General features: G+C 39.9%; 2 protein-coding genes across 2 annotated transcripts in view; both read left to right on the forward strand.

The window, feature by feature from the left end:
• The window catches only part of LOC139588964 (transcriptional regulatory protein AlgP-like), a 296504-nt gene that overhangs the window by 24145 nt on the left and 257546 nt on the right, over positions 1-14813 (forward strand). The gene's annotated exons all lie outside the window — the stretch shown is intronic.
• On the forward strand, positions 1257-11095 carry LOC139589489 (fructose-1,6-bisphosphatase 1). Its single transcript, XM_071425941.1, has 7 exons — positions 1257-1472; positions 3943-4105; positions 5749-5841; positions 6852-6995; positions 8213-8350; positions 9588-9707; positions 10670-11095. The coding sequence occupies exons 1-7, from the start codon at positions 1303-1305 to the stop codon at positions 10859-10861; spliced, it is 1020 nt and encodes a 339-aa protein (XP_071282042.1). The 5' UTR covers positions 1257-1302; the 3' UTR covers positions 10862-11095.

The raw sequence follows: 14813 nt of genomic DNA on the forward strand, positions 1-14813 counted from the left end.
CAAAGTTGTTTACACTTTTAAGAGAAGACATTTATGCATGCCTTCCAAGTATTTAATGCATAGATACGCAATGTACTTTGCATGAAGATAGAATGTACATATATGTAAAGATGTGCATCTTGTAAAAGACTTTTGCCCTATGTTTGACACCATTTGGAATTATTTCAATTTGTGATTTCAACTTAGAATTTGAGACTGTGCTTATTCAACTCATGAATGTATTCTATTGAAAAATATTTTTTTAATATTCATCTTCTTAGATAATATGAATATAAAATAATAGATAGTAGAAAAAAATCTGAGTAGTACACTCGTATTCGGGTTTGTGTTTTTCAAATTATCGTGTGAAAGGGTGTATCTAGAGTCAGGTGTTAGACAAACCTGGTTTCCTTTACTAGTGCTTGGATTTTTCTGATCAAACATAAGCAGCAAAACATATTGCTTGATTTTGCTGCAAGATCAGGAAGGCTAGAACCAAAAGAAATGAGATTCGGGAGGATCTTAATTCTCTTGCAGCAGTATTTGTGCGAGGTGCTTTAACTTCTAGCTTTTGAAGTGGGACTCAGCCTCTGTCTTTCTATTGAACAGATTTGGAGAGTTTGTTATAAAAGTCTCATTGGGTCCAGCTGCCAGGGGCTTTTTCCTTGCAGCTTTTTTATGGTGTTGGATAAGGCTGGGACAGGTGGGGTTAACATGACCTCTGTAAACTGAGTAAGTTAATACTTGATGGAATCCGTTACTGAATATGTGGTTTTCTTGTACTGAAGAGTCAGGATGAGAGCATTTCTGTGCAGCAGAAGATACTGACCTTGCTCTGTAGGTTGTGTGCAGTTCGCTATAATCTACAATCACACACACAGAGTGTTGCAATCATGTGGTGAAACCAAGCTGACTTATGAATTTTGGGGCACAATTTCAGGACCGTTAGCACTGAAGTGCGACCAATAGAACAGAACTACCAGCACCCGTGTCTCGATCGACTCCTTGTCGTGACTTCAGATAACGAGTGCCCCTCGCATCCCCCTCGCTTCTCCCCGCACAACGTATGGGACAAGATCTGGTTTAAAAAAAAAAAAAAAAAAAAAAAAAAAAAAAAAAAAAAAAAAAAAAAAAAAAAAGGGGTGCGGCGGGGATTCCCCACGGCGGGCGGATATTTCAGAATGCCGGTGGGAGGGAGGGGTGGGGTCGCTTTGCTCACGGTCAGCCCCGGCGGTGGCGGGCCCGCCCCGGCCCGGCCCGCCCCGCCCCGCCGAGGCAAGTGGCGGTGCTGGCGGCCGCGGCCGCAGTCGCTCGGCCGCCACCATGACGGACCGCTCCGCTTTCGACACCAATGTCATCACCATGACCCGCTTCGTGATGGAGGAAGGCAGGCGGGCGAAGGGCACCGGGGAGTTCACGCAGCTCCTCAACTCGCTCTGCACGGCCATCAAAGCCATCTCCACCGCTGTCCGCAAAGCGGGCATTGCCAACCTGTGAGTCCCGGGATGCGCCCCGCGCCTTTCCGCATCCCCGCGGGTCCAGGGCATCCTGCTGCCTCCGGGGTGGTGGGTATCGGGATGAGGATGGGAATGGGTATTTCTTTCACCAGGAAAGCCTGTGAGTAGGGTTACATCAACCCATCCTCTCACACAGAGTAGGAGGTAACTCCTTTAGTATCTTGGTTTCTTGATTTTTTCCAAGTGACACAGGTTCTATGACTTTTCAACAGTGTAAGGTGCCTAGTCTTTGAGAAATGTCTGCTGATATTAGAACTTAGTTAATACTTTCAGCCGGTGCAGGTGCCTGAAGCCATTAGACCAAGTATACTGAAAGACAAAGCGTAGCAAAATAAGGCTGAGTTATTGCTCATTGAATATTGCTTAATATCAAAGCATCATTTTATCCTTTAAGTTGTCAAATCAAATTCTGAGTGGTTTTTTTTCCCATGGTGCATCATAGCAACTAGACTTTCTTTATGAAATTTTGGATATCTAAGGCTTTTAGAAAGTCCACTGGTTTGGAACAGTAGTGTCAGTAGTTTGGAACAGCCAAACTACTGGTTTGGAACAGCCAGTCAGAAGGATGTTGTTCTGGAGATGCATCAGAAGGAATTTGGAACTCTTGAAATGTGAAATGCCTGAAACTACTTGTAGGTAACTAATCCTCATAAGTATTTTACTTACTAAGTAAATTACTAAGTATCTTCATATGCCCTGTTGTGTGCTGGTCAAGGCTTTAGACATCGACTACTTCATTACTTAATGGAAAATGTTGTAAAGAGAAAATGAACTTGCCTCTACAAGCTATTCAGAGGAAAATATATTAAGAAGAAAGGCAAAAATCCTCCTTATGTATGTTTGAGCTATTTTTCTGTTTTGACTTCAGACTGCATGTAACTGCAGTAATTTTTAATTGTGATGTGCTAGTCCTTTCATATGCCTCTTGTATCTATCAATAGAGACCAGGGTGTCCCAGCTCTAATCTGATTTGTAAGCTCAGGGCCCTATTCCTTTAGTGTCTTACATGTGTGTCTGTTGGCAGCTGCCCACAGGTTTGGTATCTGTGCCCATAGACTTGCCTTATGATCCCCTGCACAGTGGGTTCAACTCTCCATCAATGCTGGGGTAGCAGGCTTTGGACTCATAAGCCTCCTTGAACAGTACATCTCCTGCTGTGGAACTGCATTTTATAAGCAGTGGTGAGATTTTGCTTTGCTCTCAGGGAATGTGAGCAAGTAGGGATCACTGCAATCCATTTCTTTGGAGCACCCTCAGACTCAACTATGTGCTTAGTGCTGCTCAGCATGGGAGGTGCAGAACAGCTGTGGAAGACATGCAGAACCTTCCCAGCTGCAGGTTCCACACCTGATACATCTCCTCCTCCCAGGATTCCCCAAAAGATGAGGTACAGAAGCTTTTCTGCTGCTGTGCCTCCACTCAAAAGCACAATGTTCCAAGTACTTCTTTTCTAAAAGCACTTTCACAGTGGCAGAAAAATATTCTCTACCTGTAGCAGAGGTAGAGAAAGACATAGAGTTATGCCAGGTCTTTGTCTCATGCATAACACTGAAGAAATGCATTGCTAAAGTAATGTGTTCAGTGTTAGTACATAAAACCTGAAATACCAGTGTTCAGCCTAATCAATGAACCGTAGCTGAAAGACCTAAGAGTCATCTGAATGTGTGCTGAGCTGGCTATTGTTTTCCCCTTCAAAGAGCTAAATTTCCCCTTCCTCTGTTTTACGTGCTTATGTAATCACCTATCATAAGGTCTCCTGATATTTCCGTATGCCAGATGGTTTGATTCTGATTAGCTTGCAGCATTTTATTTGCATTTCTTATTTGTATTTCTCAGTTCTTTTCACAAGGAGACATTTACTACTTCAAATCAAAACTGAAAATATTACATCATTAATAGGTTGATTTATCTGTGAACAGACTTTTTCTGCTGCAATTTCCACGTCATATTGCTCATCAGGAGTATATTGCATACAGAGGATATAGCATAACTAGTGTGGTCAGATTCACATGTATATTCATATTTTTAAAGTATATATATACATATGCTTTTAAAACATTGAATATTCAAATGAATTCCTAGCTTTTAGGGTATGCAGAGCCTAGAATTCAGGAATACTTAGGTCTTAAGTGCTCATTAAAAAACACAGTTGTAACTCAGCCTTCACAGCCTGGTCTGCCTGTGTTTTACTATAGTTTACAAACTACTGAAATGCAATACCTTTTTTTGTATTTCTTAGCAACTTCTAGATATGCAAACACAGCTAATGATAACATATCTCAGCAAGAATTCACTGTCCAGTAAATATAAAACAGGTTTAGAGAGCTGCCGTGTCATTTGAAAATGCAGGATGTTTACAGGAAGTTTTACAGGTGTAACAAACAGAACCCTTTAGAAGATGCAGAGCTCCATTCTCATGAAATGCTCTCTCTTGCAATTGCTCTAGCTATGGAATTGCTGGGTCTACCAATGTGACTGGAGATCAAGTAAAAAAGCTGGATATTCTTTCCAATGACCTGGTGATTAACATGCTCAAGTCATCCTTCAGTACATGTGTTATCGTGTCTGAAGAAAACAAAGATGCTGTGATAGTGGAAACTGAAAAACAGGTTAGTAACTTTAAAAGTTCTCCCTGCTTGATTTCAGATCAGCCTGTGCAGGTGTACTGCTCCACATCTAAAGAGGTAAAACTGAACTAAAAGTTTCAGAAAAAAGGTACTTTCCTAAACTGTCAAATGAAGGTGGAGGTGATGGGTGGAGAGAGTGTTAGTCAACATTGGTTCTTTCTGTCATTTCTGCTCTCCGGACTGATGTTTGTTGGTTTTATTTATTTTTTAGGTGTTGTTCCTCCCCACCTTCTTTTTCTTCCACCTTGTTCTTATTGTGGGGAAGGCATTTCATTCACCCCCATCTGATCTCTAGAACTATGCTCTGAGTCAGTCAAGCCCTTTTGAAGTGGGACACTGATGAGCTGTTCTCTGCAGGTCAAATCTCGAGGTCTTTAATTGATGCAAATTCTCCTTGAAGCCTGTGAAAGACTCAGCAACAATGAAAAAAAAAGCATTTTTTACATTTATTATTCTTTATATTCACATGCCTGCATGCGCTTGTTGTGGGATAGTTTCTATTTCCCAGCTAGTATTCTGATCATGTAAAAACCTGAGTAAAAATTTAGTCAAAACAATCAGCAAAAACATAATTTACAAAGTATAATGAGGCTTGCTTTGTTTAAGCAGTTCTTTCTCTCCCTGTTAAGAAATCTTCAAAATTTATTTTCTAGGCATTGGATTTCCTTAGATCTGAACAAACATTCTCAAAGATCACTGAGGGAGTCTAAGTATTAATGCTTTTCTAAACTAAATGTGAGCCAATACACTGTTTTTATCAATGCATACCAGGAATTCCTACTTGCAGAGTAGACCATTGCTGAACTTAAGTGTCTGACATGCAGGATAAAATCCAATGAAAAACAAATGAACACTGTTTTTACACAGTATTATTAAGACAACTATGAATAAAATGATGGGGGAACAAAATATTTTAAAGGTACAGTTAGTTCAGCTTTTCCCCTGTACTGTCAATTCCCTATATTAAAGAATCCTACTGGATTTCTTAATCCAGCAATAAGGTAGAGATTTCTTTTTGGTCCCCCGAAACCTAGGGTAAGATCAGTCTGTCTAAAGTAGTAGCTGACCATTTCAGAGCACAGATAAAGGAAAATTTATAGGTTAGGAATGGCAGCTATTAAAGAGCTTTTTAGTACATCTATAGGTAGAGGTAAAATATGGTTTTTAGCTCTACATGAAAAAGGATGATCTTCATTTTGTTTTTTCTCCTTACCATTCAGAAAGACATGTTGTAACCAAAGAGAAAGTGCAGCCTAGCCTAGATGGTGGATATTTGACTTCAGTTACAGAGATGAAACTAAACCAATAAAAGTATTCCCCTTTTTTTCCTCACATTAAAAAGTGTATGAGAAAGCTTCACTTTTTCTGTGTTATCATCTGCGATGTACTTTAAAGATTTCTCAGCTTCTCCTCTGGTTTGGCACAAGTCACAGTTGTAATTAAGGGCTGAAATCTGGGCCAAAGAATTGCTGACATTTGAATTTGGTTCCTTCATAATCGATAAAGGTGTTTTAGCTTATATTGCTGTGTAAGTCTCTGAGAAAATTTACCTACTGAAATGTTTTTATTTGGAGGAAGTGGATAAATACTGTCACTAATCTAGTCCTCTTTTTTGTGTTTTTTAGGGTAAATACATAGTCTGCATAGACCCTCTAGATGGTTCATCAAACATTGACTGTCTTGTTTCCATTGGGACCATCTTTGCAATTTATAGAAAGGTAAAATTCTTTCATGTAGGATAGGAAAAACTATTATTGTGCAGCTTTTGGTGAAATAAAATTGCATGGGAATGCAATAAAATCTAACTAAACTTGTTTGTGAAAGAGACTCAGGGCCAGCATTAAGTTAGATCTAGTATTTCACAGGCACATGGATTTGAATTTGAATGTCTCTTAGACGAAGAAGAACCTATGTGTACATGGAAGCCCAGCTAATATTTAATTAGCCATCTAATGAAATTACCCCTTGGAAAAGATCATGTCTTAAGTTTCATGAATATTTGTGTTGAGGCAAAATACCACGTGGTTGTCATCTACTTGGGGAATGTGCTTTCAGGTTTTCTTGTTCTCTGTGCTAATAGTTCTGTTGGCCTGAGGACAGGCTTCGAAAACAAACCACAGCTGAAACATGTCATATGCATTTGAAGTGTCTAATTCACTCTGAAAGGCAGAAACACTGTCTGAAGGAGGTTGAAATACCAGACTTACAGGTCACAACGTAAGGGAAAAAGCAAATCAGATAAAACACACCCAACTGTCCATTTTAATCGTCTTTTGTATGTTGTCATATATCCCAAAGTAGCTATTTTCAAATTCATTTTTGTGTGAAGCAAAAGAAAATTTAAAAAATCCCAAGTACTTTTGATCAACTTTGAACTCCGTGAGTCATTTTCTTTTCAACTGTGCCTCTGAGTTTTCCTCTGAGCTGTGTTCATCATCACCTACAAGGAGGTGCATAGCTCTTTATTATCTCCTTAATCCTTTCCTGCTTCCTGCATTCCTGCTAGGCTTAGTTAGAAGTTTAGAAGTGCACTTCTAGATCGATGTGTTTGTATCCTATGTATAATTTGAATTACTACATCCAGTAAGAATCTTAGTTGAAGATCATGGAAACATTTGTGCTACCACATGGCATGGATATGGAGCAGAAGACTGTCCCTATCCCAGAGTCCTGTCATGTACCAGCAGTAGAAATGAAATAAAATTGACCATACTCTTTCTTGTTCTAGGTGTCCCCTAATGAACCTTCTGGGAAAGATGCTTTGCAGCCTGGACGCAATCTTGTGGCAGCTGGTTATGCACTCTATGGGAGTGCCACCATGCTGGTACTGGCAACTTCTGCTGGAGGTGTCAACTGTTTCATGCTGGATCCGGTGAGAATATCTTCTCCTTCTTTGTTTCTGTATTAGGGATTGCCAGGTACTGTCTATAAGAACTGTCTGTCCCCAGGAAAATCAACCAAAGGAGCAGTTTTCAAGGTAGCATGAAGGAATGAAGTACAAATGTACTTGTACTTATAACCCACCAGCAATAAAGTCAAGAGACTTGCATTCCACCTGCCTGATGCAGAGGTGCCATGTGTGAAAGAACAACAGGAAGACAGCCGAGTCAGCACAGCAAATACACAGCGTGTGCAATCATGTGATATTTAAAATAAGCAGTTTTCTGCAGTACAAAATACCCTTTAAGTCTTATTTGTCTTTTCCTTAATGCTAGGACCTTAGTAAACCAGAGGACCATAAATATTTAACCTTCTTTCTGTATTTTGAGATCCCACCATGATATGTAAAAGAGTAAGTGATGTGTATGAGTGATGTGACCTTCTAGCATGCATTTGCCATGAGTTTTAAAACAAAAGTCACGTTGATCACAGCAGAGAGTAGTTTGCTTTAGAGGCTTGTTTCTTTGTGATCAGACAGGGTGCCACCTGCCAGTCTTAAATTTTTATGACCTGCAGTGATCAAGCTGCAGGAAATATAACTGTGTACTCTCTGTTTAGTAGCAGCTTAAATAGATGCATGTATTTTTGACTTTATTCAAGTAACGGATCTAACTTTGAGTATGCATGCATGTTATTTCTTTTACTGTTAGCACTAACTTGGAAATTTACTTTAGAGAAAACTAAACAGACCAGCCCTTGGTCACATGCTTCTGTTAGCCCAAGCAAAAAAGAACTGGAGTATCCACCGCAATTTGAAGATGTTTATGCATGGTTCAGCCAGCACTCTCAGTTTCCAAACTCCCAGGAGTTCTGAAACTACTTATATTGTTCTAAGTCTAGCAAAATAATGGAGAGATAAACAAATTTACAAGTAGCATTCTTTGGGCATAGAAAATAGAGAATGCTTGGAATGGTGGTATGAGGAAGCTTGTGTGATGACAGGATTCATGCTCTGTCTGTGTTTTATGTATAAACAAAATACCTTGCATGTAGACTGAAAGACTACTTTTTTTGTAGGTACTGAATTATGTAAAAAATTGACAGTGGTAGTAAGTTTTTATTGAATTGTGCATGTTACTGGATTTTGCCTTGGTTTGCAAATAAGTGAGCAATTAATGTTAACAAATATTTTTTCTTTCTTATTGTTAGGCAATTGGAGAATTTATTTTGGTGGAAAGAGATGTGAAAATCAAAAAGAAGGGAAATATCTACAGTCTCAATGAAGGCTATGCTAAATATTTTGATCCTGCCGTCACAGAGTATCTCAAAAAGAAGAAATTCCCTGAGGTGAAAGATCCTGTTTCATAGAAACTCTCTGATGATAAACACCATTAATGATTTCCAGCTCTATGATCAATCACTCATTCTCTCATGAACTGTTCAGAGCTTGTTTTCCTTTCCTATCTATTTAAAATATAACTTGATGTACGATTGCTAATGCGAGCAACAGTTGATATAACCAGATATTTCAGCATTCCCCAATACTGCACTGCACCTCTTTTGCATTTTTTTACTTTCTTCCTTTTTTCTTTTTTTTAATCTTTTTTCAAATCTTTTTTCCTGAATGAGGATCTGAGTAATGGTGCTGGAGGCAAAACTGGGCATTTGGTAATCAAGTAGAGAGGAAATCTTGTCTGGTGATGAAGAAATTTGATCAACACGTGTTGCATTGCTGCTTCCTCACTGCAACATATGAGTGGCTGGAGAGCAGCGTGGAGATGGCAGTGGGTCATTGCTCACTGGTAACACGAGCTGTGTCCTCGGAGTGCCTCTCTCTTGAAAATCTAGTGTAGTTTCGAGGCCTGCTTTGTGTTTGTGCTACTTCCTGGTGTCAGGAGGCCCAAAGCTCCAAGGAGTGCCCATGAAAGGTTCTCATGCCTTACACATTTCATCACTGAAGTTATTACACTGGCAATGACATGTGAACACCTACTCTTGTCAGGTGTTGGTGTCCCTTCCTGACTTCCTGATCTTGCTTTGAAAGAAGATTGATGTTTTCATCATTTATCTTTCCAGGCTTAAGTTGTTGTTTACATGATACTAAAATGTAGTCCAGAGAGCAGAATAAGGAAGTATCGTCAGAAGTCAACTATTAACTTTTTCTTAACAAAAAATTGCAGGAGCTGGCAAAAATGGTTGGAAGAAGTAGGAAACATCACTTCTTTTGCTCTTTGATTATTTTTCTGCTAGAAAAGACAAGGCCCCAGTATAAATTCCTAGCACTTGAGTTTTTGCTACTGGAAATGCAGTGTTTTCCAAGTGTTAGAGGCAGCAGAGAGTTGGGATACATTTTCTGGTTTTGGTACTACTGCTCATCTATGCTGAAGTCTTCTGTCACTCCTTTTCCTTGGATTTTCCTAGTTAGGAAATGAAGAGGATACTGACATACTCTGCAAAACTACTTTGAGTATTATCAATGAAGCACGATATGGAGATGAAAGATGTTAGGACTGCTAAAGGGGCACGTGGGGGAGGTTGACCTGGTGTGCTGTCCAGTTACTTTTATTGGAATGTTTTTCTGTAGGATGGCAGTTCACCATATGGTGGGAGGTACGTAGGATCTATGGTGGCAGATGTGCATCGCACACTGGTGTATGGAGGAATCTTTCTGTATCCTGCTAACTCCAAAAGTCCCAAAGGAAAGGTAAGCCTGAATAAGCCCAGTTATAGAAAATATTGCATTATGTAGGCATTTCACTATCAAGATCAATATTTTGATTACAGAGCCTGTGGTCTGTAACTTGGTAGCTTGTATTTCTTGTGTGGGGGGATATGGCCATCCCTTGCATGCTGTCACAAGGGACAGCAGCCTTTTGTCAGACACCTGTTCCAGGGCTGCTACTCACTGTTTCAACTGCAGTGACTTCTCTTTGTCTGCAAACATATCCAGTGGAACATACCAGGAATGGGCTGCTCAAACAGGCTCCCCTGCACCATATCAGCTAAAACTGGTGGTTCTGGTCCCAGTTGAGTAGAACATTACAAAGCAAAGAATCCACATTACCCTGAGATTTCTAGCACAAGGTAGTTTGTAAGAAGCCTAAATGTAGTTGACCCACTGGGAGGAGAGGAAACCATCTGCATCTTGTGTATGGTAACAGGACGTCATCTGGAGGAACTGTGCCTGGCTGCATCTGCCAGGACAATGGTCAGTCAGGGAAAATCACGCACTTACAGGCTGACAAGGGGACTGTTTATTCAGCAAAGACCTTTGATCTGTTTTGTAATCTCCGTAAAATATTGCCTCAGGTTGCAGATAAGATACAGTTATTCATTAGAGAAACCTAGTGGCAAGCTCAGAGCTCATGTTTTTATTTTCACACAGTTCTATGTGGGTCTGCCTCACTAATAGTTGTGTCTTAACATGCAAGCTTTATCTCTCTGTAGATAGCACAATGCCAACATGGGCTGTGGAGAAAGCACTCAGATTGGGGAAAATCCAGCATTCACTGTGTTTTTGAAAGGAATTTCATTGGTGCATCGATGTTTATATGCAATAAAGAGTACTTAGAATATTGATTGTTTAAAATCATATGCCAAATACATTTGCATGTTTTTTGGCATTGCCTGGCCTGACTTCTGCAATTTTGACTTTTTGTCTTCTAGCTGAGACTGCTCTACGAATGCAATCCTATGGCGTTTGTTATTGAGAAGGCTGGGGGCATAGCTACAACTGGTCATCAAGCTGTACTAGATATAGTGCCTGAGGATATCCACCAAAGAGTGCCTGTTGTCTTGGGGTCTCCTGATGATGTGAAGGAGTACCTTGAGATAGTCAAGAAACATTCAGCTAAGTAAACAAAGCTTGCTGAATTCACTGTGCACAGGGGATAAAATGTCTTACAGCTGAACCAAAGAATACGCTGCAGTACTGTGAGATTGAGCTGTCTGACTTCTGTACCAAAAGAGCAAATGAGCCTTATTTTCATAAGATTTTTTTAAAGTGAAATCTTGTGTAACTGCATTGTACAATGAAAGGCATTAAAAGATTGCATAAAAGGAAGCATTAAAAATTAAAGCAATGGAAAAATATGTTTTCTTTTTCATTTATCATTTGTGATTACAGAAGAGCCACGTGTGCTGCAAGGAAATAGTGTGGTGCATTCAATATCTAGGGGAAAGAATCTCACCTTTCTCAGACAAGTTACAGACTATCAGAATACAGCTAACTCTGTCCTCTTTTAAAAGTCCTGGGAAGAAGACTCAGCAGCCTCTTACAGTGAGTGACCTTTCCTAGACCAGTGTCTACACTGCAGCAGTTGCTCACTGAACTTCAGTCTGGGTTTACTCTGATGGAGAGTTAATGTCTGTGAAACATGGGCAATAGTGTATGTTAATTCTGACACATGATGTTAGACTCTATCAGATCCAGTTACACAAGGATGGAAAATGACATGTTAGTGTGGAGGGGTTGTAATGGGATAAAGAGTATGTGTAGACAGCTCGTACATACAGATTCTTCTGTGATGACTATCTATCTTTGCTAAAAATTAACCTCCTTACTTGATGAAAACATGAACTTTTGTATTGCTAGCAACCTCCACCAGATGTTCTTTGTGTTATTTTGGGAGGTGCAAAGATCCCCCCAAAGCATACTGACATTTAATATGCTCATTCAGAGTATGCTGCTGGTGAGAGCATGCTAGTGCTTGGGAGCTAGATGGGCTGTCCAGCTGTGTGGATACAGTTTTTGAATCAATTAAAAGCAGCAAATCTTTGATATTTCTCGCCGCCCACTTGCCTTCACCAAACTCAAAGTAAGGATCACGTAGGTGTTTCTGTGGGTACACTGCCACCAACCGTTGTCTCAGTTCGTGGTCTGGGAGGTCCTGTCTAGGGGTGCCATGAGCTATAAACCTGCCTGTATCAGTGCAGATAGCCTGACTGAGTGTGGTTCTTCTTGTAAAACAAGAGAGAGGTATGGGGAAGCTGAAATCCAGGGTGCAAGGGCATACTCTGTGAGGGCTCAGACAGACAAAAACCTGAGGACCCTTGTTCTGAGAGGTCATGCTGGGGCATTTGGAGTCATACGGGCAAACGTTAGACAGTTGTACATATGCATCTGTTCTCCAAACTGACAGGGCAGGATGTTTCTGTCAAGGACTGAATGGCCTAGTTTCTACTGAAAATGCCAATTCTGATGAGGCTTTGCTAGTGGAGACAACTTTCAGGGACCTGAGCCCTTAAAAGACTGTGAGAGTGCTGGCAGTAGTCAGTTTGGACTACAGTGCCTCGGTGGTCTGTTGTCATGACTCAGCAGACAGAAACCACAGCAGTGATTTTTGCCTGCTTACCATAATTCCTTGTCTGTATTCTGCCCTCAATCTTTACAGGAATCCTGGACTGCATATATCTATTTTTAATACACCCTTCTGACAGCATGTAAAGGTTATAGGAGGAAAGTTAATACTGTCCGTGTTTGCTAGGTCAGTACTCAGTGGTTTGGTTTTGCCTGCGGGCTGACATTTCATACTTAGCATTTTACCCATTGTGAGATGGGTTTATCTTCTAATCAGTAATATGTAAGCCCATATTTGAGCAACATCTCTGGCTAGCCACAGTGGGGAGAACTACTTAGCAATCTCCTTCCATATCCCCCTTTCCAGAGCTCTCCCTGCTTGTCAGTGGAGAGCTGGAAGGTGGATTTGTCACAGCGTCTGCTGTCAGCCCCCACAGCACTTTTACCCACTGGCCTCCTCAGAGGCTGCATTGTGCCCTTTGGTGAAAGGTCACTGGCTCCAGTTTCAGCTGGCGCCATCCAAGCAACTAACATTTCATATCAATTAGAAAAGGTGTCACCTTTAAGGCTCAAGACTGGCCCATGCACCAGTGCAAGTGTGAATAATCCCCAAGAGCTCTTTATATTAAAGGGCAAATCTCTCAGATCTGTCAAATTGAGGTGTTTATTTTTTTTGGCCTTCCTATATTATTTCCACCCTTGTACTGAGAAGTTCTCAGGCTTATAGAAAATCATCACACATTTTTTACACAATCTGATTTCTCCCCGCCTCCCTAAAATGGTAATTATTTATATAGCCTAATCATTCTGTATAATCATTTGGGTTGTTATGTTTCAGAGGGATCACAGTATTAACAAAACAATAAAGGGTGAAGCTTTCATACAATCCAATCATGTGCCTTTATCCATTTTTTTTTTCTCTTTTTGCTGTGCTGTTGAGTGCTATGTTTAGGGAAAAATTGGTTGAAGAGTCTGTGTTTACATAATAGTGTAAGTTAATTTCTTATTTAAGGACCATTATTTTACCAAAAAAAAAAAAAAGGGGGCAAATAGTGGACTTATCAGCTCTGAAAACACTCTTTGAACCACTAACTCCAAAACAAACTTTCTGTTAGAAGATGATCTGAACTTTGTCTTTTTGACCAGTGTAAAAGATTACTTGGAATCAACAGAATGTCTACATGTGATGTTTTGACAAAAGTTAGAAGTCATAGGCCAACCCCTACCCCATTTCTTATTTACTAATTTGATTTGGTATGCTCATGGTATTCCAGCAACACAGCAGAGAGATTTGGCACTAAAAGCATTTTAGTATGGGTCAGGCTGACGGCTGCCATGATGATGAAATAATGTGCAGAATGTAGTGGTTGTACTTTGGGCCAGCACGTATTTTTGCATGTATAACGTGAAACCTTCTTTTGTTGATCCTACCATGTGCTATCCCAAAGCTACACATATTTTATTTTTCATTTTCTACACAGTCTGTTCAAAAGAAGAAAGCTTCCTAACCAGGCAGAACATGCTGTGTAACTTTTGTCTCGTGATGTGAACAGTACATTTAACTATACGTTATAGTAGAAAAGAGAAATCTTCAAGATTTCTTTCTTCTTCAACCATTGCCATAGAGGATTAGTATAAAACCTGCCTGTTGCTCCATCTGAGCAACTTCGCTCACCAGTCCTTTCTCCACCTTGGAACAGGACTGGAAAAATACCTCCAAAGCTAAGCACATGGGATGGAAGTAGCACTGAACTCTGTCTTTCTGCTTGTGACTACTGTTCAGTGCTGTCGATCTCTAAAACCCTTTCTTGCCGATGATTTCAAAGTAGAAAACCTTAGCATTCAAATCCCTTTAAAAACCCTACAACTAATGTATTTTTGTCATTAGATGAAAAGACACTTCTAGGAAAATCTGAAGAAATGCTTCAGCTGAAGTTCCTATTAACAAAAACACATTAGGTATATGTTTTGATACAGAATTTTGTTTCTGTCTTCCTGGCAAGATTTTAGTGCAGTAATTTGTTAAAGGAATAACAGTGAAACTTAATAAAATTTTTCTGCTGTTACTCCAGGTTTTCTTGTTTTGCTGGTGGGCTTTCCATATCTTCTACTTTAAAATAAGAGCGCTGCTACTAAGTAAAATGAAGGCTACAGCATGTAACAGCATATAGTTTCTCTTACTGCCTAGTCAGAGTGGGAAGACACTGCTGTAATTAAAATCCATAACTCCAGCATTCCGACAGCATGTATCTAATGCAAAATCTAATACATTACTTGGAGAGTTTCTGTCTACCTTCACTTGGCATCATGTGCTCCTAGCATATTGCTTGTAAGAGTTACTGGCAGCATAATTGCAAATTTGGACATACCTATATTTACATGGTGCACTACAATATGAAAGCCAACATAAAATTTCATTTTGTGAGTTATGCCATTGATATGCTTCAATCAGAGAAGCCTTATTTGTAAATTATTGGAGATATAATTACTTTGTAACTAGTCAAGCCACAG

This window comes from Agelaius tricolor, unplaced genomic scaffold (genome assembly GCF_023055355.1).
Source record: "Agelaius tricolor isolate 1412-34295 unplaced genomic scaffold, bAgeTri1.0.p SCAF_4, whole genome shotgun sequence".
Lineage (NCBI taxonomy): Eukaryota > Metazoa > Chordata > Aves > Passeriformes > Icteridae > Agelaius > Agelaius tricolor.

What these genes read in the sequence shown, in the direction of transcription:
- LOC139589489 (XM_071425941.1), top strand. Translation starts at nt 1,303, where the DNA reads ATGACGGACCGCTCCGCTTTCGACACCAATGTCATCACCATGACCCGC. An exon ending in AAAGCGGGCATTGCCAACCT is followed by an intron (nt 1,473 to 3,942) that starts GTGAGTCCCGGG and finishes CAATTGCTCTAG; the next exon opens with CTATGGAATTGCTGGGTCTA. An exon ending in AAAAGAAGAAATTCCCTGAG is followed by an intron (nt 8,351 to 9,587) that starts GTGAAAGATCCT and finishes GTTTTTCTGTAG; the next exon opens with GATGGCAGTTCACCATATGG.